The sequence below is a fragment of the Taeniopygia guttata genome, chromosome Z (genome assembly GCF_048771995.1).
Source record: "Taeniopygia guttata chromosome Z, bTaeGut7.mat, whole genome shotgun sequence".
Taxonomy (NCBI): domain Eukaryota; kingdom Metazoa; phylum Chordata; class Aves; order Passeriformes; family Estrildidae; genus Taeniopygia; species Taeniopygia guttata.
Genome location: NC_133063.1, coordinates 34,639,353 through 34,662,526, shown reverse-complemented (window position 1 = coordinate 34,662,526; position 23,174 = coordinate 34,639,353). Strand labels below are relative to the sequence as shown.

At 37.6% G+C, this 23,174-nt stretch overlaps 1 protein-coding gene across 1 annotated transcript in view; it reads right to left on the bottom strand.

Moving 5' to 3' along the window:
* Positions 1 to 202: 202 nt before the first annotated feature.
* The window catches only part of PGGT1B (protein geranylgeranyltransferase type I subunit beta), a 34,162-nt gene continuing 11,190 nt past the window's right edge, over positions 203 to 23,174 (bottom strand). Inside the window, 8 exon segments of the mRNA XM_072922719.1 lie at positions 203 to 777; positions 780 to 914; positions 5,630 to 5,738; positions 6,050 to 6,234; positions 7,908 to 7,953; positions 13,401 to 13,533; positions 14,986 to 15,137; positions 20,745 to 20,812. Of these exon segments, the coding sequence (XP_072778820.1) occupies positions 734 to 777; positions 780 to 914; positions 5,630 to 5,738; positions 6,050 to 6,234; positions 7,908 to 7,953; positions 13,401 to 13,533; positions 14,986 to 15,137; positions 20,745 to 20,812 (872 nt within the window). The 3' untranslated portion in view covers positions 203 to 733.

The following is a 23,174-nucleotide window of genomic DNA, read 5'->3' as shown; positions in this document are numbered from 1 at the left end:
GGTGTGCTTCCAAAAGACTGGGCTGAATATATCTTATTGATGCACATCAATATGCCACACTCTTAGCGAACTTCACATAAAGAAACTATTTCAGATGAAAACTCTTTGTATGGCTAACAATCCACTCCAGCTGTGTAAAACCTACTCAGAAGAATTATAAGATCCATTTAGTAAGGCCACACAACCTTAAAAGTCCAGTATATTGAATAAAATAATTTTATTTGTATTTAATTAATTTGTTTGTGAAAAACAAAGTTTATGGAATCTGAAAGTTGATGATAATAGGTAATTTTTAACTGAGACTTAGTATGAGAGATTCTCTACCCAAAAATATGTCAAACAGTAAGATTATAAAGAACTTCAACGTTCTGTGCTATACTGTATGATATGTAAACAATTTTGAAAATACTTCCCCATTATATATTTTGACACAGTATGCACAAATTTAAAAAAATAAAATCAAAATGAAGTTTAAATGCCTCAAGGGATTTCTCAGAAGTAAAGCCATCTGAAAAGCCATTTACAGTCTGTGGTGACAAACTTCTATATAATCAAAATATTCCCCATTTCACAATGCAGAATAACCTGCTGAAGGCAACTCCCTATCAAAGTGATGCCAGCAACACACACCTGATTGTATGACTCCTGCACTTAAAAGAGCACATTGGTTATACATGGCTTTTAACCCTGGGCTACAGTTATGCTACCAGAACTAAATTCAAGTCTAAATCAGTCATGTAGAGAGGTGTGTGTCATCTGAACGCTGTTTAAAGTCCGTGTTTTCCAAATCTGATGAAGGTGGTGAAGACGCTCTGATGCTCTTGTGCTTACATTTAGGGCGGGATGAACTTTGCAAATACCAGATTCTCCAATTAATGACAAACCACAGATCCCAAAATAGGCATGTAAAGCATCTGAAAGAAAGAAAAGGAAAAAAAAAAAAACCTTTCAAGCTGTAACATCCAATATTCAGCCCATATTCAAACAACTCTGAGTAATTACAACCAAGGAAAACAAATAATCAGGTGCTGTATTTTAAACTTGAGTTTTGATGGAAGGAAAACATTTCTGCCCAAAGCTACCAGCATGAACTAAAGTCCAAATTTCTTTCATAACAACTTGTGCATCACTTCATTTTCTCTGGCTGCCACAGCCAAAAATCAAAAGGATTTAAGTACCTGAAAATAACCACTCCAGAAAGCAAATTTTTTTTTCTTGCGCACATTTTTTGGCTGGTTACTTTATGAGCAGCTAACTACTGAAACAACAAAATTCTTGCAAATAGCTGCCAACAGCAAGACTTAAAGAAATTGATGAAGGCATTACTTTTCCTAGATTCTCATTTTCCTGAAAGATTATCCTAAGGATAGGAATTCATGCAGCTTCATCAAGAGATGACTGCCACCAAAATGGGATGCTCTTACTCTCCTGTTCCATGCTGCTCCTGATGTCCACCTTACACCAGGGCTGAGTCTGCCTCCTCTGGGTAGCAGCAAGCTATCAGATTGGATTATCTACCCATGAAATCATAGGTGAAAGATCGATAGCTAATGGGAATTTCATGTGTCCCTTGAAAAAGTTCAACATGTAGCACTCCGTGTAGGTGTCAATAATTTAGTCTCTCACTAAAATGACCATAGAATCATTTAGGCTGGAAAATACCTCTAAGATCAGAGTCCAATCTGTTTACCTGTATGTCCTAACATTGCCAAGACCAGGACTAAACCCTGTCCCAAGTGTCATATTGTATCTCCAGGGATGGTAACTCAAACATTGCCTCAAGTAGCCTGTTCCAATGTTTTACAACCCTCCTGATGAAGAAATGTTTCCTGCTATCCACTCCATGTTTCCTACTACACTACATCTCCTCTAGTGTAACCTGAGGCTGTTCCTTCTTGTCCTATCAGTTCTGTGTTAAATAATATTAATGGTCTCCACAACCAACAATATTTTGATGTCTGTTAGCATGGGAACACAGCAAGACTACAAAATATTATTTTCCTGACTAATCAGCTGGAAAGAGTTACTTGTTAACATTGTAAGTCCATATAACACATATATTATCACCAGCAGTTGCCTGTCTTCTGCAATTTCTTCTTGTCTTCTTCTTAAAAATATTATTGCACAGCAAAGATAGCTTGAGTCCACAAATTTAAACATAGCTTTTATAAAGTAGCAGCCACAGAAGTTAAAATTAATTTGGATTAAATCTTAGGAACCTTTATAGTGTCAACATGATCAAAAGACAGCTTGCCTTTCAAATAGAGATTAAGCTTGCAGGAAGCTCAGTTGTGTATCTATAACAATGAAAGCACTGAAGCAATCTTTGCAATGTTGCATTTATAGTCTTTCTTTGTATCACAACTGCACTAACTTTTTACTTTTTCCTTCAAAACATGACTGCAGACTTATGCCACCATCTGCCTGAGGAAAAAATGCTACATTAAGTCTGGAAAATACACAAACATGCACACACACAGCAAAGAAAAATAATTATTATTTGTCTTCCCTTTTTCAAACCTTATCTTGAACAATCACAACTATAATAAAAGAGAGAATCACAGAATCATAAAATAGCCTGAGTTGGAAGGACCCCACAAAGGTGATCAAAGTCTGACTGCTGGCTCTGCGTAGGACACCGCAAGAGTATACACCACATGCCTGAAAGCATTGTCCAAAAATTTCTTAACTCTCTCAGGTTGGTGCTATGACCATTTTCCTGGAAAGCCTGTTCCAGTGCCCAACCACCCTCTGGGTGAAGAACCTTTTCCTAATATCCAAACTAAACCTCCTCTAATGCAACCTCAGGCCACTCCCTCATGTCCTGTCACTGCCACCAGAAAGGAAAGATCAGTGCCTGCCCCTCCTCTTACCCTCACAAGAAGTTGTATCTGCAGTGAGGTCTCCCCTCAGTCTCTTCTCCAGGCTGAACAAACCAAGTGACCTCTGCCACTCCTCACACGGCTTCACCTCCAGACCCTTCACCATCCTTGTGACCCTCCTCGAGCCACTCTCTAACAGCTCAATGTCTTTTTTGTGTTGTGGCCCCCAAAACTGCCCCCAGCACTTGAGGTGCCATATACTGGACAGTTTGTCCAGAAGGATATTGGAAGGGACAGTATTGAAAGCCTTAGATTATATCAACTGGCTTCCCTTGGTCAGCTAGGGGGACAACCTTGTCATAAAAGGAAATTAAGTTTAAGACAGGTTAACACATAATGGGTATTTGAAACAGACTTTTCTAATCTCTGACTCATGAGGTAAATGTTTTATTAAGATAAACCAAAACACTCCCTCCAAATGATACTGTTACATATACATGATGAGGAGGAAATACATCTAAATTCCTCAGAGATCCTAAACTGAGGAATTCAGAGATCCTAAACTGGTTTTCAGGAAGAGGCAGAAGCAAATCTATCAAAAGCACTGTATTTTCAGTGTGGGTTTACCTTGAAAAATTTTGAACTGTTGTTCAAATTGCAATTATCAACGGATTAAATATCAAGGCACAGATTCTAAACACTCTTCCTTTATTATGACTAATTTTTTATCTTATTTGGTCACTTTACTAAGACTGTACAAAATGCCATGAGCACTGAAAACACTACTGATACAAGCTTTGTTTTCAGAAGTTTGCAATACCTTAACTGAATTCTAACAACTTGTAAAATTAAAAGACTTTAACATCTGTCATGGTTTGACACTGGCACGATACCAGTGCCCTCCATGAAAATGCAATCTTTCAACTGAATGCTGTGAAATGCGATTGAGAACAGAGCAAAGCAGGCCCAAACCTAATAACAAGAAAAAACTTTATTAAACTACTACCACTATGCTAGTATAAAAGAGGGAAAAAAAAAAAAAGAAACACACACAATTCAAAATGAAAACCTTCCAAAGCATTCCTCCTCCCACCACTCAACTCTAACAAACTACAATGAGACACAATCTGGACCCTAATCAGGTTTTCACCCTCCAGATAATCAACACCCAGTCTATCTGCAGGGAGAGAGGAGTCTCTCTCTTGTGCCACAGACCCCCCAAGAAACACAGCTGCCACATCCTGTGCTTCTATGTCACCACATGGCACCACCCGGAGAAAAAAGTTTACCAGTGGTGACCCTCTCCTTTCTATGCACAGTGCTCTCACTACCAATGCCTGGATGAGCAGACTGCTTTTAGGATTTTTTCCTTTCAAGGATGCCCTGCCAAGAGGGGAAAAAACAACAGTTTAGTTTTTCATTTTTGGGTCCAACAGTCCCCCCCATTTTCCCCTGGGGCTGAGGGTCCAAGAACAGAGATCTTCTTCTCTTCTTCCTCTGCGAAGACAGGGGGCACCACTACAAACTTCCTTAACTTTTCTCTGTTTGCTCCACTTCTGTCTTTTCCCAGCTGAATCATGGTCTCTTTGGCTCACTGTCATTCTCCTAAAATACAGTCTCTCTTGGAGGAGAAGATCAGTTCAATCTGTGGCTACCAAGAAAAAGTCCAGCTAAAAGCCACTCCATCATCTCCTCCTACTTAGAATTTCTCCTTCTAACATCCCAGGTCCCAGGCTGTCTCTCTTCCTCTCTTTTTCAAACCGAGGAGAAAAATTTCACAAAGCTTTCAGTTTTCAGGAAGGGTTAAAAGTCCCGACTCCCAGAGATGTCTTGCTGCCCAGGCTCCAGCTCCCACAGGCGGCTGGGCACCTTGCGGCCCCCCTCACTCTTCTCCTTCCCCGCGGTGAACTGCTGATAAAACCACCGCCGTCTCTTTTTCTCTCTTGGGAGAGAGAGACTCTGGGGGGAACGGAGACATCCCAGATTTTCTCCACCCTTCCATCTGCAGGGGGCCAGCCCGGTTCCAGTCCCTCCACCCTTGGGCCTACCTCTGAAGGCCACATGGCTTTTCCCCTCCCCCACCCAGCTCATCGCCGGGCAGGGGAGAGTCCTGCACTGACCGCTGACCGGAACCCAAGAGAGCGAGTTCTCCTGGGAATTCTGCTTTTAACCCCTCTGTGTTCTCAGAGCCGTGTCTACCTTCAATTGGTCAATGTCCAAATTGACCTCTTCCTTCTGGAAAAATTCTTTTTCTATGTCAAACCACGACAACATCCTTTTGACTTTTTTTCACTACTTCAAATTATCCACTTCTGAAAGCATAACTGTCAGACATACTTGTATAAACACAATCTGTAAATCATAGCACATAACTGTGTAAACTTTGACTGTTTTTACATATACCAGTGACTTCTAAATAAGCTTAAATTATTAATTTACTAAAGAAACAAATATTTTGATATATTAAACTCAATTTACAGAGGTTACAATATATCTTTTAAGCAGAACAGTTAAACACATACTAAATAGACAGTAATACTCTTTTAACAGTAATCTAAAAAACAACAGTTCCCTTCCTCTGTGGCTGAACAAGGAAAAACTTCATCTCCCTCTTTCCCATTCAAGAATGAAAACTTTTTTATATTTTGAGGGGTGTTTTTTGTTTGTTTTTAGTTGGTTGGCTGATTGGTTGTTTTTCTGGGTTTTTTTGGAGGGTACAGTTTCCCTTACACCTCTCAGATGTCTGACTGCTGAAATTTATTTCCTGCTTAGAAGACACTCACTGCAATTTTGAGAACTTATTTTACCTGGATGGCTGTCTGGCCACTTGGCAAATCCACCAACAAGGCGATCTTGAGTTGACAGGATGTAATTTCGGTTTTTCTCAAAATTTGTATATTGGAATATGTTCAAGAGCTGAAAAGAAATTAGATTGTAACAGTATTATAAGTCTCAGTATACTTTTAACACTAAGTCTTAACTAAGTCTTAGTATATTTTTAACACTAGAATATAGTGCCTATTTTTGAGAGAAGCAGTAACAGCACAGATAGCACTAATCCATAAACCTTCGTTTCCTGCATTTTTTGCAAGATGAAAGACGTTTATAGTCATTGGTACATATTGGTGCATTTGTGTCAAATATCTAAATTTTTCAAGCAAAGAAAATAGTGCTTAAAGAAATGAAAACAAGTCAATAACTATCCCTACACCTGTTCTGTACACTACCTTCAATGTTGCTCCCACCCAGAAGGAATAGCAAGTGTCTACAGGCTTGTTGGGTCGTCCATGGTAGCCATTCTGTTGCCTCATTATACACCATCTTCTTATTCTGTTCAGTTCTTTTTCTGAAAAAACTTCCTCCAGTTTGCCCATCAAACACAGTGATGCAATACCACAAAAAGTAGAACCACCTGTGAAGAGAGAGCAGGGTTTGCTATGCTTTGATACATAGGTTTTCTGAAGCTTGTATGATCTGAGTAAGAACTAAGCTTTTAACAATTAAATGGCCTTTTGAAAGTATGAAAAAGTTAACTTTGAGTCTAAAAAAAAAGAAAAAAAAAAAGAAAAAAAAAAAAAAAAAGAACACTCTAGTTCAGCAGGTATGCCAAGGGCGGGGGGGGAACCCTCAACCCAGCTCTTGTAGAAATAAACCAGCTCATTTTCTTAAAGCTGGTTCTTCTCACAACGCTGTGCAATTTATATTACACAGCAGCCTAGAAATAAGTAAATGGAATTGTAACAGAAATATTTCTTCACTTGTAACTTAAAAAAGAAAGCTATTGGAATGCCAGCAATCAGACTGAAGCAGAGATGCCAAAGCCAGCCTCAGACACAATCCCCCAGAGAATATAAACAGACAGAAGTGTCTGGAGAGCAGGAGGAGAAAAAAAAATCAACTAAAATTATTTTTTAAAAAAATGCACAGTTAATATGGTTCCTGGATCCTCTTGGTTGTAATTCATACAGATTGTGCTTTGAAAGAATTTTTTGCTGTGAAGGAAACTGCACAGTAAAAAAGATAAACTCATGTTCTTTGTGTAGCCCAGACACCACTTTTTAAAGCCCATCAAAGTTTATTTTCAGTCTAATACCTGATATGATAAAACCAAAGGTTGGGAAAGACCATAAGTCAGCTGCTGACAGAAGACTTGAGCCCCAAAGTTCCTTACAATATTCCAGTGCTGGAAGACCCCAGGAGCTGTAAGATTATTTTCACTCCAATGCTGAAATGCAGTGCTGAAGTACTTCTATTTGTTATCACTAACATTCTACAGAAAGTTAATTAACCAATTGTTTTAATATCTGGGGATATAATTTAAATGTTTCAGCTTTATTGATCTAGCAAGAAGGAAACAGACAAAATCCTATCAAAGCTCAATACTAAGGGTAAAGATAACAAATGTTTGATAGATCATAGAATCATTTAGGTTGAAAAACACCTCCAAGATCATCAAGTCCAACCATGGACTAATCACTACCTTGTCAAACAGACAACAGCACTAGATTTAGTATCAGTCATTTAAAAGGCAAAAACTCCTCTGTCACAAGCAGACTGCTGCTTCATGGCATAGAAACATTTTGCTTAAAAATAGCAGTCTCTTGGGGATTTCTATCTTCAGATCTACCAACTCTTTACAGAAATAAACTGTTGCTTCAAGATTTGAATCCACAACAGATGCTGTATCTATCAGAGGAAATGTTTCTGTTTTACCAGAGGTGTTGAAATTGGAAATGACCAGTCACATGGCACAAATTCTCTTGCAGAGAAAATCTTCAGAGTAACAACGGTGCGTGTGGAAAAAGTTTGCTCTGTCAGCAACAGAACTACAAGAATTACAAGCAACATCTTTCAACAAAACACTCTGAAGTTAAGATTAATGGGAGTGATTAAAAGCTCGCCTGTTCAGATATTAACCTAGATCTAAAGGAAGAAGAAGTGATATTTGGAGGCATATTTGGATTTGCTCCTCCTCACACAACTTTCTTAAAAATCAGAAAAGAAGGAAAGGCATGGAAAACCCTGCACCTTCTACAGCATTTTCAATACCACTCTGAAAGATGTAGAACATTTTGACATTCTTACCATGGGATTCCAGTCCAGCTCCCTGTGCCAGGCCATTATCATAAGACTGAAGGAAAAAAAAAAATCCCACAAAGCAGTTACTCTAGAACCACAGCACTCTTACAGACATTGCAATTTCTTAGTTTACCAGCAAAATTATCATCAGATCATTGCCACAATTTAATCTCATTAAATTCTAAACCTCCAAAAGTTCTTGCCACTACACAGTTAACAAATCAGCTCTTTTTCAATGCAGGAAGTTTTTATGACTTTCATGGAATTAATTTTAGTAGTGACATATATTAGAAACCTGAAAAATGGTAAGCTACAAAGAAAAAAACATGTAATGCAGGTATAAAAAGACAAAAATGGATACGTAATCAAAACAAAACAGAATTAAATAGATAACTTAATCTGTCTATAATCCAAGAGCAGTTTAACATTAAAAAAGAGGCAAAATGCGAAGTACTACTGTTTGTAGAATACTCAATTCCGAGCATTACTTTAGTAAGAAGCAAGAAGCATCAGGCTTTAAAAAATAATGAGAAGGGAACCAGAAGCAAGAAGGAAATTATAACATGCACTGGAATAAACTTAAATTGGCCTATAAAATATTACTGTTAAAAAATACCATTACAGTGCTGAAAAATCACTCTGTTAAGTGCAAAAAAAGGGGAAACTCAAGTCTGACAAAGCAAGAATATCATAGCTCATGTCTGTCATGAGCAATCTAGGAACACATAATAATCTTTCTTATAAAAAATTATTCATAAAATGGAAAATATTTATTTTACAAGAGTTCTCAGAATACTTAATGAATTATCTCTGAATAAATACCAAATTGCTTAATAGGAACAATAAGGCATAACTCTTGAAGTTAAATTACATAGGCCCTACATATTCTACATCAACTGCCCAATTAATGATTGGATCAGTATCTGGTCAGACACAAAGCAGCAAAAATCTTTCCCCCACACCCTTCAGGTACTGACTGAATTCTCGCGTTTTCTCTAAAACAGTGGCTAGTAGATACAGAACACCTTGACAAACCAATAATGACTACCATAGTCCTAACCAAAGAATGGCTACAGGACTATTGTATCTTTAGAAATTACCTAAGGATTATTTTGTACATCTGCTTTTAAAGCTGACATTGAGAAGAAAAAAGCAAACAGAAGAAGACACAGAAGCTACACTAAAACTGCATTCCTGGTTTGGAGTTGTTGCTGCAAGCTGAAACAACTAAAAACACTAATATCTGATATATACACTGCAAGCTGCAACTTGATTTCTCAGGTTTGTACTAGTAAATTTTAGTAATCTCCATGAACTTCTGAGTGTTAAAGCACACAGTGTGAACTCTCCCTTTTTCACTGCCTTTTGAGAATGCAATACAAATGAGCTACCACACTCCACAGATGTATTAATTGTGAAGGAAAGGCAAGCTGATTAGCAAAGCTATGCTGGTAAAGCTAATTAACTCAAAAAACAGCAATATTAAGACGAGGTGGCTTGCTTTATGTATGACAAAGTAATTAGCTCTGAGGAAAAGCTGTTAAGTGTGTATCCCAGACACTACTGTGTTGGGCTGTACTATTAGCTTTAAACTCTAAAAGACAGTATCTGACCCTTGGCTAACTGACACCAATTTATTTACAGACAGCAGCTGCTCTCCGGGGACTTGTGTACCTTAAAGAGCTAGGGAATACTTTTATTTCCTTGTCCTTTTGAACAAAAGACTCCACAAACTGTATGCAAAAGGAGCTCTTGATTACTGCAACATGACAACTGCATAATTAAATACTATCCTCAGGAAACGTGTAAATCCAGTTGGGTAAAATCTTCAAAGTCTACAAGTTTTACATCAGCTTAACTATATCAACAGACCACTACAAGTGCATTTGAAGAAGACTGTACTAGAAGGAGCAGATGATATTTTTAAAGCTTCTTGCAATATATTTGCTTTAAAAAAAAGCATTGTTGCAAAGATCAATGAGTCTTTGGAAGTCATTCAAAATCTCAGCATCCCAGTGTTTCTTGTCTTTTGATTAGCGTTATATCTGAGTTTTGAATGTGAAAGACAAGAGTCAATCTACACTGCTAAAAATTGTGTGTTGAAATCTGACTATTTTACTGACAATAAAACTGGCCTAGAATTATTTTTGTGATCAGCATTGTATGAACACTTTTTAGTCAAATGACAACAAGAAGGCTATCTATTCTGTATGAATATTCAATTATTTTAAACATTTTAAACATGGTTTATTTTCCAATCTCCTGCTGCTTTTGACATGCCTAACTAAACAAATGCACTCCCTCATTCAGCTGTATTGACCTGTAAGACACAATTCTTACACTCCATCAATAAAGGCAACAAATTCCAAATAATAAGCTAAAAAAATCCAGAAGCTTATTACAAAGAGTACTCTGGTTAAACATTTTCATTATTCTCAGCCCAGATGAGTTGTACTTCACATGCATGGCAATTCGAAAAACTGGAAGTTCTGTTAACTGTCACAGAACTAGATGCACACGAGTGACATACAACAGTAAATCAAAACTACATATTTCTGTCAGAGCAGTTTGGTACTGAGCAATGCAATCCCCTTTTTTCTATAACTAGAAAGTGACAGAATGAAGTGACATTGTAGCAAAACAGGAATAAGCATTTACAATAACATCTATAGCTATATTAATAGTATAGTTAGTTACAGAGGAGTAACAAATGAAATAACCTCAAACAGAATTTACTTTCAATTGTTCCATTTTATAGGTTAGTTTTAGCACCATCTACAAAATCTTAATGAGAGAAATCAAGCTCACATTCTTGGATGCCACATTTCAAACTTGTGTTTATTTATGAGATACTTTAAGAAATACTTGTCTCCTGTAGTAGGTAATTAAACTGAAATACAGCTCAAGGAAAGTGGTGGAAAGAGATGAATGAATGAAAGAACAACCACTGCTGTGAAATGATCTTCACAATGGGCTAGTTCCTGACTGTCTGAGACTTCTTCAGACAAATTCACAGCTCTAAATGTGACTAAATAGGAAACATACATTTTGTGGCTTTTCCTAGAATTGTCAGACACCTCGCAACTGAATTAATTCACAGAAATACTGGTGGGCCAAGGAGTGCAAATCCAGAAAACACAGACAGAACTAGTGTGCATGTGCATGTGCATACCGACCCTGCAGTGAATTCACAGCACATTAGTGGTCTAAAGAAGTCCTACTGAACACAGAATAGAGTTAACCTGACAATTCACAGTAAACCTGGGCAAAAATACAGCATGTCTTGCTGCAATTTCTACATGCTAGAATGACTGCTCCCTACAGAGCACTGCTAATAGGATCTCTCTAAGTTACTCTCTGAGCTAGCCAGGAGAAGACACAATCTTTGTGATAAACCACAGCATCTTCTGAACTTTGACCAAGCCAACAGTCAGTTCTACTTTACTGGTGAACTGAAGTATTAGTAGGACACCTTCCAAGATGTCTGGCCATGGTAAGGCTAAAATTATTTTGTTTTTTAATGATATTACTTTTCCAAAGGGAACATAATGACTGGAATTTGAATTGAATCTAGAAGCAAAGTATAAATTTGGTTCAAGATCACACTTCACAGTAAGTCTCGAGTACCATTTCAAAGCTCTAAACTTTCAAAAAATCTCCACTTGCCTGCTCTGTTAATGGCCTCATCTGATGCTCTCTGTCTGTTCTGTCTTAGAAAGAAATAAATGCTTCTCCCTCTCTTTATCTTTTCAGTGCTACCTGTTAACATTACATATCTCTGACATACTCCTGTTAACAATGTCATTTACAGAATAAAGATTTATAGTATATTAAATACCTATTTTACACAAGCTGATTTGTACCTTTTCACTCAACTTTCTTTGTCCCCTACCTAGTCCCACCATTTCCTTTGGAATCAAAACTGCACTCAAATGTTCATAAGGTTAACAGACAATGTGATGTACAGAACTACAACAAGGATTTTGCTCTTGGGTTTTGTTTTCTATTCTTTTGTAACACTTGATTCTCCTATTGTAAGCTATTTGACTAACAATTGATCTCAGTAAACATTAAGGTCCAGAAATGATCACAGGAGGAAGAATGCTCCTAACTTAATCAGTAAGAGCAACTACTCTGCCTAAGCTCCTCTCTCAGACTATGAAAGGAGAATGGATAAATCATTGTCCTTGTGTCCTCAGATTTAGCAGGGATATTCTCATGCTGAGAACCCATGCTAACTAAGGTGAGATACCAGCCATGGGAGAAGGGCTCTTATGGGAGGCAGGGGACGTAGATTCTAGAATTGCACAGAAACCCCCTTATCACAGTCTGTTTTCTGGGGAATGCAGGGGTGAGCATAACTTACTATGGGGTGGCTTGGGAAAGAGCCAATGGTAAGAAACGGAAATACCAAAGCAGACTGGGGAGAATAAGTATGGGGAAACGGAGGGGAAAGTGGGAAGAAAGGTGCTACTAGGATGTGAACAGATCACAGGCCCACATCCTTGTATGACTGAGCCCTGACCTTGATCATCTCAGTCTGCCCAGGACTATGGTAGTGTGCCAGAAAGCTTCTTGAGGTGTACAGTGAGACATACTAAGACATCCAACTACCTCATTTAAAAATAAACAACAAATAAAAAACAATTTGGCCTGAAGCAGGAGATTTTGAAGTCTGTTTTTAAACTTGTTTCTCACATAAATTTTACAATCTTGCTGCTGACAGCAACCACTGAAAATAGTAATTTACAACAGAAGTTGTGTGTTTTCATAAATTTGGGTCTTCTTTGTGGACCACAAGAGTTTAATCTGTGTTTATTCACACTCAGGGAACTGCAATTTTCAAGCTTGCTCAGCTTCCTTAAAAAGTAGTGTTTCAATCTTTGAAAATGTAACTCAATTAAACTAATGAAGCAACAAGAAAAAACATTGAAAACTCCTTTACTCCAATCAAGTATGAAGACAATTTGCACAGACAGAGAAAAAAATGAGTACCTACTCATGAATATATTTTTTCATTCCAAGTATCTAATAAATAAATTATGAAGTGCATGACTGGAAACATTTAAGCATGAATTGGTGTCAATAATTAGTTTATTTGAATCTGTGTATCTTTTAAAAACCAGTACTACAGCTCAATGAAATATAAGGATTTTATTGGTACACTTTTCAAAAGTGCTTTATACACTTTTTCTAAGTTACACCAACACCATACCTTAGTTTTCAAAAACCTGATTTCAATTGTTTAATTATTTTAAATAAAGAAGATTTTAAACACAATTTTCAGTGAACAAACACACCAAATAAAATTATCTTGCTAGCACACATATTTTAATGAAAATACAGATGCAAAAAAACAATGTACTTTGTAATTCTCAACAAGAAAAAATAAAGAAATTACCATAACACAGTTTGCACATATATTTTTTTAGCCACAGTTAAGAAAAAAAGCTTAAAGCCTTAAAGCATAGGAAGAAGTGACATTTTGTGAACACTCACCATACTTCTTCTAATGTAGTCTATTGCTTTCTTCATATCCATGCCTGACCAGTTATCGAGCATGTAGCAGATACAGGAAGCACAGTACACAAACCTCATATCATTCTCACTTCCTTCCAGCACTGCACAGAAACTGAAAGAAACATTTCTGTCTTTAGACATCACCTGTTACACCAGAAAATATGAAATGCGGTTCAAAAAATTGCAAAATGTTTTCTTTAAAGATTAGTTTACAGTAGTCTTATAAATATAACCCAAAGCTACGCTAGATTTTATTTTTAGAAGAAGTGATTCTAAGCCATGGAAAATGCATAGAACTCAAAACATTTAGGAGCCTGAGTAACTAATGACAGCAACATAATGACACTGGTGTTTATTTATTCCAAGATGTTTATGCTTACAGTTTTTCACCTATTACAGTATATACAGATACATTACTTATAATTTTACCTCTTTTGAGCAGTATTTTTAGGAATCCTAATAGCTCACAAGGCTTTCTTTCCTTACTGTAACTTGATGACCAGTTTCCCAGGTATGTATAAAGGTAATTGCTAATACTACCATTTCTAATACAAATGGTGAATCAGTCTTTCATTAGTTATTGTTACAATCTCACCAAACTCTATGAACATTTACATTTTTTTTGTATCTGAGTTATTCTGGAACAATCTCAGAGACTCCCAAGATGATGATGGTTGCCCTGATTTGGATGTTTGTATCCGAAAGTGGCCAACAGAATTATTTTAAATAATTGGCAATAACCACCCCGCTGTACTGGGCACTGGTGAGGCCACACCTCGAGCTTTGTGCTCCGTTTTTGGCCCCTCAAGACAAGGAAGACCACTGAGGTGCTAAAGCATGCCCAGGGAAGGGCAGCAGAGCTGGGAAGGGCTTGGAGCACAAATCTGATGAGGACCAGCTGAGGGAGCTTGGAGTGTTTAGCCTGGACAACACCCAGAGGACACCTTATCAGTGAACTACCTGAAAGGTGGCAAGGTAGGGGCTGGTCTCCTCTCCCAAGTGGGACAGAGGAAGTGGCTTCAAGTTGCACCAGACAAGGTTTAAATTAAGTATTAGAAAACAATTCTTCATCAGAAGGGTTGTCTAGCACTGGAACAAGCTAGACATGTGGTGGAATCACCATCCCTGGAGGTATTTAAAAGACATGTAGATGTGGCACTGAAGGACATGGTTTAGTGCTGGGCTTGGCAGTGCTGGGTTAAGAGCCGGACTTCATGAACTCAAAGGTCTTTCCCAGCCTAAATGCTTCTACGATATACAAAAATATGCTTCTACAACAATACAAAATGGCTAAATTACCTGTGACAGTAAATAAACCATCAATTGTTTCTTCCAGGATTTGCTGCTTGGCAAGCCTCCACTTGGTTCAAAGAGCTAGTTAGTATCCTCTGATGACTTAACTACTTCCAAGAAGCCAGCATATGTTCTATGACTTATGTGACTACCAAACAAACTATCTTTGTATAGAACAAAAAGATTATAGCTACTTCTATAGAAACCACATTTCTTATGTTTCATTCCACATGTGGGCGGTGGGAGTTGCAGCATATAAAGTATTTTTTACCTTCCATCCTCCAGCTGGAGAGCTCTGAGTCCTGCCATTATAGCATCTTTATTTACTCGACTTAAATCATCTCCAAGAATAACCAGACATGATAGTCCTGTGTAAGTCATTGCTATGTGCCCACTATCATAGGGATGAGATATACCTGGACCCTAAAAAAAGAGGAAATAATAGAAATATTGACACATCACAAGAGCTTGTACTACAGCAAAGCTTTTTTTTTTTTTTTTTTTTTTTTTTTTTTTTTGTAAGGTAAGAGGTAAACCAAGTTACTCTTCCCTTCACTCATTCTGGTTAAACTGAAGATATCCTGCTCAGCTTTTCTAGTAAAACTCTGCTCAGCTTTCCTTATCAAACTAAGTTACTGCATAACTTTGCTGGTCTTGTAAACACTTGGGCAGTAGGAAGCTTTGGAAAATAGCTTTGCCAAGAGCTCCATTTGCAAAACGGCTCCATTTGAAAGTTCAGGAAAAAGATGGGATGTACTCAACTGTACCAAGTTTGTTCTGACACATCACCGAGCATTAGTTTCCTGGCAGCTGGGTAAGCACTCTTAAACAGCCAAACTCTGTAAGTCTCAAAGAAGAGATTTTATAACATAATGATCTACAAGTAGAAAGCAGTGAGAGATTATTAGTAATCTCTCCATCAATTGAAGCAATGCCAAATTAGCCACTTACCTACTTTCACCTCTATTTTAAAATAATAATCAGAGTTCAAACAAAGTATTTATATACCAAGTAATCACAGAAACACAGAATATCCTGAGTTAGAAAGGAATCAGAAGGATCACTGAATATCAACTGAGAAGCAAACATTATAGTTAAAGGCTGACTAGTCCCACAATATAAGTCATAGAAATGGGCCAGGGATTGATACAGCTATGCTAAAACTACTATTTTTATGGTATTTTATAGGCCCATACTGGACTGTACCACTTCATGGAAATAGAGACCAAATGTAACAAGATGATACTTGGGATGGTTCAGTTTGGAGCAACTGGAAGATAACTATTTTAAACACAAAAAAAGCTATTTCAATACTGAGTAGTTGAGATAGATTTTTAAATTAGATTTTACTAGCATTATTGCCTAATCAGTTGCAATTCTTTTTTTTGCAATTCATCCTAAAAACACAAGGAAAAAGCAGTATAAAACCAAATTTAATATTATGTTATGTGTAATTGGTGTTTTTCAGGCAAGTCATGCTTATTTCCAAAGCCAAAAGGCTTTGTTTCTAGTAAGAAACTGGGAGAAAAATTGTTATTATCCACTGGACAACAAAAGACTACTCTCATACAAGGGAATCGAAGACAATTGGGAAAGTGAGGCAGAAAACAGGGTGAAATGGGTTAAGCAGCACTGAAAAAGCTATGTTACAGTGCACCTCCTCTCCCTTATTTCCAGTCCTGGACCCTCTCTTGAGGTGGCATCACAAATCTGAACAGCTCCCACTTCCGTCCCTCTACTGACAGTGCCCCCATCACTGTGTCCTACCCTGCACATTACACAGACATATAGGGCACATTAAATTGCTTTTAAGTGGTCTTTACTGACCTGAGATAATGAACTGGTGCAGACATACTATGAGAAGATAACAAAGGGGGTGTGGCCAGGGCCAGGGCCTGTTCTCTATGCCCTTTGTAAGAATTAGTCTGTAGGACCATAGGAAAGAGATTTACTTGTATCTCAGAGATGAAGTGAACAGTTCTGTTCTGTTGCCACAGTCTCAGCCTTCTTTAAAAGAATTAACACTTAGAAGATGTAAGTCGGGGGTAGCTTTCAAACATTTACTTGGCTCAGTAATGTGACAGTGTTCCCTACTACAACAATTAGAACAGCTATTAAAACATAACTCATGACCACCAAGAATTCCCAGTGACCACTGCAGAGCCAAGAAACTCTCTCTGCTGCAGAAACATGGGCAAGATCACTTCAAATGCTAATAAAGAACGCTACTAAATATGCACTTGCACTGGCACAGTTTCAAGACAGGGCTCCTTCACGCAAGTGCCAGTCCACACACGGAGCTAAGTGGTTTTGACACGTTTACACAGAGGTGTGTGCTGGGTGTCTGGTCCACCAAGCCAACACACCTGGATACAGCCAAGAGGAATAATCATGCTTTCAAAATACACAAGTATTTAGTTATATAATTTCTAAATAAATGCCTACTTAATAGCTATTTGACAATCTATCTTTTGCGTGCTTTGATGTATTTCACAACACATTTTGCAGATGTTCAGTTAGTAGGGGTCTTCATTCGGACATGGGTAGCCCCAGCTTTAGAGGTGTATTTTTCACGTTATAATGACTTAAGTTCATCTAAAGCACATGATTTTAACTAGTTTAGCTAATGTGAGTAAAACTTATAGAGTACACTGCCAAATGCAGTATCTAGCCACTAATTCAAGGTGTCTCTGCTTCTGTAATCTTTCTAATTGTTTCAAAACTATTCTGCAAGACCTTGACATTTCTCACCTTGTAGAATCACAAAATGGCCTGGGTTGGAAGGGACCTTAAGGTCATCTCATTGCAACTTCCCTGCCATGGACAGAGACACTTTTCAGTAGATGTTTGCTTAAAATAAAAAAAGATATAGTACAGAGATATTTTGGCCCAGGCTTACCTGGGTCTTTGGAGTATTTATTTTTATCTTACATTTACTTTTATATTCTATTTATTGTTATTTTTTTTGTTATTCACTCCGCAAAATATTTATAACTATTCATCTTTCACCAGTATCAGTGTTGCAGCCTTGAGAAAATACAATGTATTTCAGGAACACAAAAGACATCTTTTTTCGCCCCAAGTGAAAGCATATGTTAATTACCACAATCTTACGTAAAAGTTGCAGCTATTGAAAACTAAATTCTGATTCACAACACTTTCAACATACTGAAACTGAATCACAATGCTTTCAACGTACTGAAAAGACCTAGGCCTATCTGAAACTTTGAGTAGACTGTTCACCCCTAAATTAAAAAGCTAGTTTAAACTTCAGTAACACCAGATCTGAGAGACTTCAAAATCTGGAGCCATATCAGTATACAATTATTTTTTAATTCTAAAAGTAATTATGTTTTGAATGTGATGACAGAGGAGCCACTCTTAGCCTTCATTCACAGTTAAGACTGTCACAGTTCATGAGGGCTGTGTAGTGAGTGAGTGGATATGCTTTTGTTTCACTTTCACTTCTGTCCCAAAAAGCTCCAAAGACATTACCGTCAAACACCTCAAACAGCTAAAACACCACAACTCCCAAACCAAACCTAAATTAACTGTTCTTGAGAGATTTACTAAAACTGGGTAGTCTAACATAACTCTGACATTTTTCTACTATTGTGACTGAATAGATTTGGCTATCTCTGGTATGGCACTTTCTTAGAGTTCAAGAATGAAATCACTGTAGTGGCATGTAATAGATAGCAAATGTCAATGCAAGTCCAAAATGCTTACAGGCTTTTTAAAAAAAAAAAAAATTTCACGGCAGATTTAAGAGAACACTTTTAAATAATGAAAAAAGAAAAATGATCTGACTGTAAACATCCTAGAGTCATGGTTGTGAATTTCCAACTCTTTTTTTCTGAGTTACTTCAGAACATTTCAGGCAACAGAGCTGGAAGTGCTTTAAACCTTTCATTGCCAATAAATCAAACAGATGCAATCCCTCAAATGCAGATACAATGAAGAAAATATAGCAATGCTTGAATATAAACCACATCCATGTGCAACCAATTTTCTAAAGATAGTGACCTTGTAGCTAATTTCTACAGGTAAAGGGGTGATTCCACCCCTTTATCTCACATGTATATTGGCCAACACATTCTAAGACACCAATGGACAGCAATATATTTCCAGTAAAGATAATATTTCAGTATGAAGCATTTACTATTGGAAGGTGAGAATTAAATTAGAACACCAGAAAGAGCTGGGAGGGGAAAACAATGCTCTGCCAATCTTACAGAGATTTTGTCTTCATGGCCCTTTGCAAGATCTCAGAACTATATCCAGAATAAACTCTTCAAGCTTCATACACTGGGGAGGATTTGAAAAAGGTTTCCAAAAGTATGCACTGATTTAAAATACTACACTGTAGAGCTGCTAAAGGTGTGATATAGCTGGAAAAAGAAAGTAGAGCCAGTGTGCAGGAAGTACTGCAAAAGAAGTCCAGTAGTTCTGTCCTGCGCTTGAGAGTGAAGAATCAAACCAGACTGAAACATAGATGAAAAATCTGTGAGCGCACTAAACTAGCTTCTGCTAACCTCATTTCTGTCTTTTATTAAAGGCATTTTCTTTTCAAGTTTAAATCTCTTGAACCTCAGTTCACTAGGCTTCAAAGCTTCTGTTCTTGTCATGACAAAGTCTGGGTGGGTATCAAGTGCAATCAAATATGCATGATTCAAGACAGGAAAAGAAATACCAGTTGCAGACACTGACTTTGGAAGCAACAATTAGGCCCAGTCTGTTAATACATGCCTCACTGGCTGGTGTCACTGCCAAGATTTTAGGCGATTTTTTGACAGTGGGGTGGCCTATATGGCACCAGACACATTGGCATCAGATGGGATTCACTTTTCTTAAAGGAAAAGTGTACAAGCTCCAGAAGTGGGTCATGAGAACCTCATGGGATTTAACAAGACCATGTGCAAGGTGCTACACCCAGGTCAGGACAACCCCAGACTGCGAGGGTACAGACTGGGAGAAGAAGAGAAGTCATCGAGAGCAAAGGGCTTGCAAGCCCTGGTGGGTGAGAGGTTGGACATGACCTAGCCATGGGCACTCCCAGCCCAGAAAGCCAAATGTGTCCTGGGCTGCATCCAAAGCAGTGTGGGCAGCAAGGGAGGGAGGGGATTCTGCTCCCCTCTGGTGAGACCCCCATGTGGAATGCTGTGTGCAGCCCTGGGGTCTTCAACACAGGGAGGAAGGGAATCTGTTGGAACACATCCAGAGGAGGCCACTAAGTTCATTAGAGGGCTAGGGCACCTCTCCTATAAAAAAGGCTATGAGAGTTGAGATTTGCCAGCCTGGAAAAGAAAAGGCTTTGGGGCGACTTAATTTTGGCCTTCCAGTTCCTGAAGGGACCCTACAAGAAAGATGGAGAGAGACTTTTTACCAGAGCATGCAGTGATAGGACAAAGGGAATGGCTTCACACTGAAAGAGTCTAGATTATGTATTAGGAATAAATTCTTTACTATGAGGGTGGTGAGGCATTGGAACAGATTGTCCAGAGCTGTGAAATCCACATCCCTGGAAGCATCCAAGGCCAGGCTGAATGAGATTTTGACCAAGCTGGTCTAGTGGAAGGTGTCCCTGCCTGCGGCAAGGGGATAGGAACTAGATGATCTTAAGGGCCCTTTCCAGCCTAAACCTTTCTATGATAGCAAAGAACAGCACATTCTGCATTACTCAGTTAGGGCTATTCTGCCCAGCCTCTCTACCTTATGATAATTCTACAGCTGGAAAAATTTTCCTTTGTTAGTAGAAGACCAGAGAAGGAGGAGACTGCACTGAGATAAGCCACAATTTATGTATCAGTTTCTTCACTGGTGTGAGAATTTAAGTTCTAGTTACCATTTTAGTATGTTTCTTCTGTATGTTTCTTAAAAGTTCTGCAAACATTTCAGTATTAACAGTACAAAATTCCCTGCCTATCAGAATTTCTGTAATTCTGTAATTATGCAGTTAATACTATACAAAAGACACAAGATCATTTATTGCCTAATTGAAAACATTTCACATACACATTCTTAACTGACCTTGGAGGGATTGAATGGCATCCCTAAATATGAAGAACCTCTGAATCCACAGCGATTCATATTTGATCCTGGAAAAGATTAAAACAATACTCAGCTAACTTGTTTTGTTGAAATATTTATTATAAACCATAATTCTCTAATGAGATCAAGACACGTTAGTTCAACACTATTCACAGCCTTAATAAAGTGTGCATGTGCCTCTCAGTCCCAACCTTAGTTTGGTATCCCTCTGACTAACAAAAAAAAAAAAAAAAATACACAAGCAAACTTAATTTTCTTATTGATGCAGTGACAAAACACAGAGCATCAGATTTTTTTTTTATTTTTTTTTTTTAATTTGGTGGAAATACAGACTTGTCTTCCATGCTCACAAGCGAAAAAGAGAAAAGAACTGCTCCCCTGGGAAAATGGCCAGAGTTAACATATTTTTTACTCCTCTATGGATTCTTGCTTGGTAATACCATCTGTTCCCAAGCAGAACTCTTTCAAGATACTCCACAACATGTTCAAAGATAAACAATTCACAGTTTTAAGCACATTGTAGCTATGAAAAATTTCTGTCAGTGATACAGTGTAATTTGTTTCAAACGCGTCACAATACCTGAGCATGTGGCACATAGAAGAACCATGAACCAAACACTGTCAAGAGATAAGTACAGCTTTGCAGGACTCAAGCCTGCTTTTGCATGGCAAAACCTCAGTTGTTTACTGCTTACTGTCTGACACTAAAAAACTAATGAATGCCACAGTCAAACAGCAGCTGGGTGTTCTTAAATACAATCCACCTCTTTTAAGTTATTCAGCCTTTAAGCTAAAAATACTCATGGATATTAGAGAAAATTGCACCAGAAAAAATAAGAATGAATAGTTATAAAGCTGAAAGCTCTAAGTAACATCACTATGCAATGTGACCTACAAGCTCTGGTGTAATTTAGCAGCATACTACCTTCTAATTCTAAATATATTCTGTATATATGCAAAATTTAAACTAGAATGGTTTTATTAGCTTAAGAATTTCAACTTGGCCTGAAGTATGCAAGTTTGTCTGCAAGACAAGTCTTTGGAGCTAACTGACATGGAGTGAAACACCTGCAATTCTCCACTTCCTCCACAGTTCAGTCAAAAGTACTTTTCAATGACTCTACATATGCAACAAAAGCAACTTCAGCCTGCTTAAAAGCTGGTGTGCCATAGTCTGATCTACACAGAGGAAACAGAAAGAAAAAATTAATAACGTTTTTATTTTATTTTAATATAAATATTCTCAGCAGAGAACATTTGTCTGTTCATTTGCAGAGTCAAAAACTCGCATTTCATGTTGTCTCAGCCTCTAGAATACAAGAAAAATTAAAAGAGTCTTAAAGACTAATCTAAGGTCTCAAAGGACCCTGCCTAAAAAAGTATCACAATTTCAAAACTGACACACTGTTAACAAATCAGTAAGAGAAGACCAAGAACTCCTGCCCCATAAGTCCCAGATTTCCTATACAACATAGTGGGAGAAAAAAAAAACACCATTCACATTCATTTTCAGTAAAAATGAACCTGTGTCTTAAGTGCTGATGCAAACTAGAACACTCACTTTTACATCATACTGGTGCGGAAACCCTTTATCCAGGAAAGAGTTATTATGCTACTAACACAGCTATTCTCGCCTGCTGCAAAGGATACATGTTACCATTAAGACAGATCTGCAGCTGAACAGCTGCTAGATGGAAGGCTTCACCACAGAAATACTGATCCCCATCACTGGCCATTTGGAGTGTAGCTTATAATTCATTATCAAGGTAGAAATCAAAAATAGAAATAGAAAATGAAACCCAAGTTTCTGTCTAATTGCTGAATCACAGATGCTATACAAAATAGATTAAAAATAAAGTACATTAATGAAATAATGATCTATTACTCCCTTCAGATGTTTAAATTTTCATGTACTATTTTAAAACCTTTCTTGTACTAGTAAACTTCTATCAACTAGAAAATGGCAATTTTAAAATTGGATTTAAAGTTAGATTTTTAACTGTATTGCTATGAACTTAAAATCTATTTTGACACTTTTTGTCAGTACTTCTCATCTCCCACTCCAAACTTCAGACACTGGCTCCTAGGAAAACCAGAAGACCAGCATGTCCTTCAAGGAAAACTTTAGGGTAAACTTTGCAGGGAATTTTATCCTGTCCTCAAATGCATTAATGTGCTTGCAGTAATGTTTCCTAGACTATTACAAGTGAGTTTCTAAATCTCTAGTCAAAATACGTGAAGTAAAAAATAGAATTCTGAGTTGATAAAGGGAGCATTAAAACAGGAAGTGAAAACAGCTTGTTTTTAACCACGACTCTGGAACACTGATGTTGTTTCTCAAAATGTTTTTTCAACATCCTGTGAGCATACAAGTTGAAAATCAAATGAGAACCAAAGGTGAGTTATAGG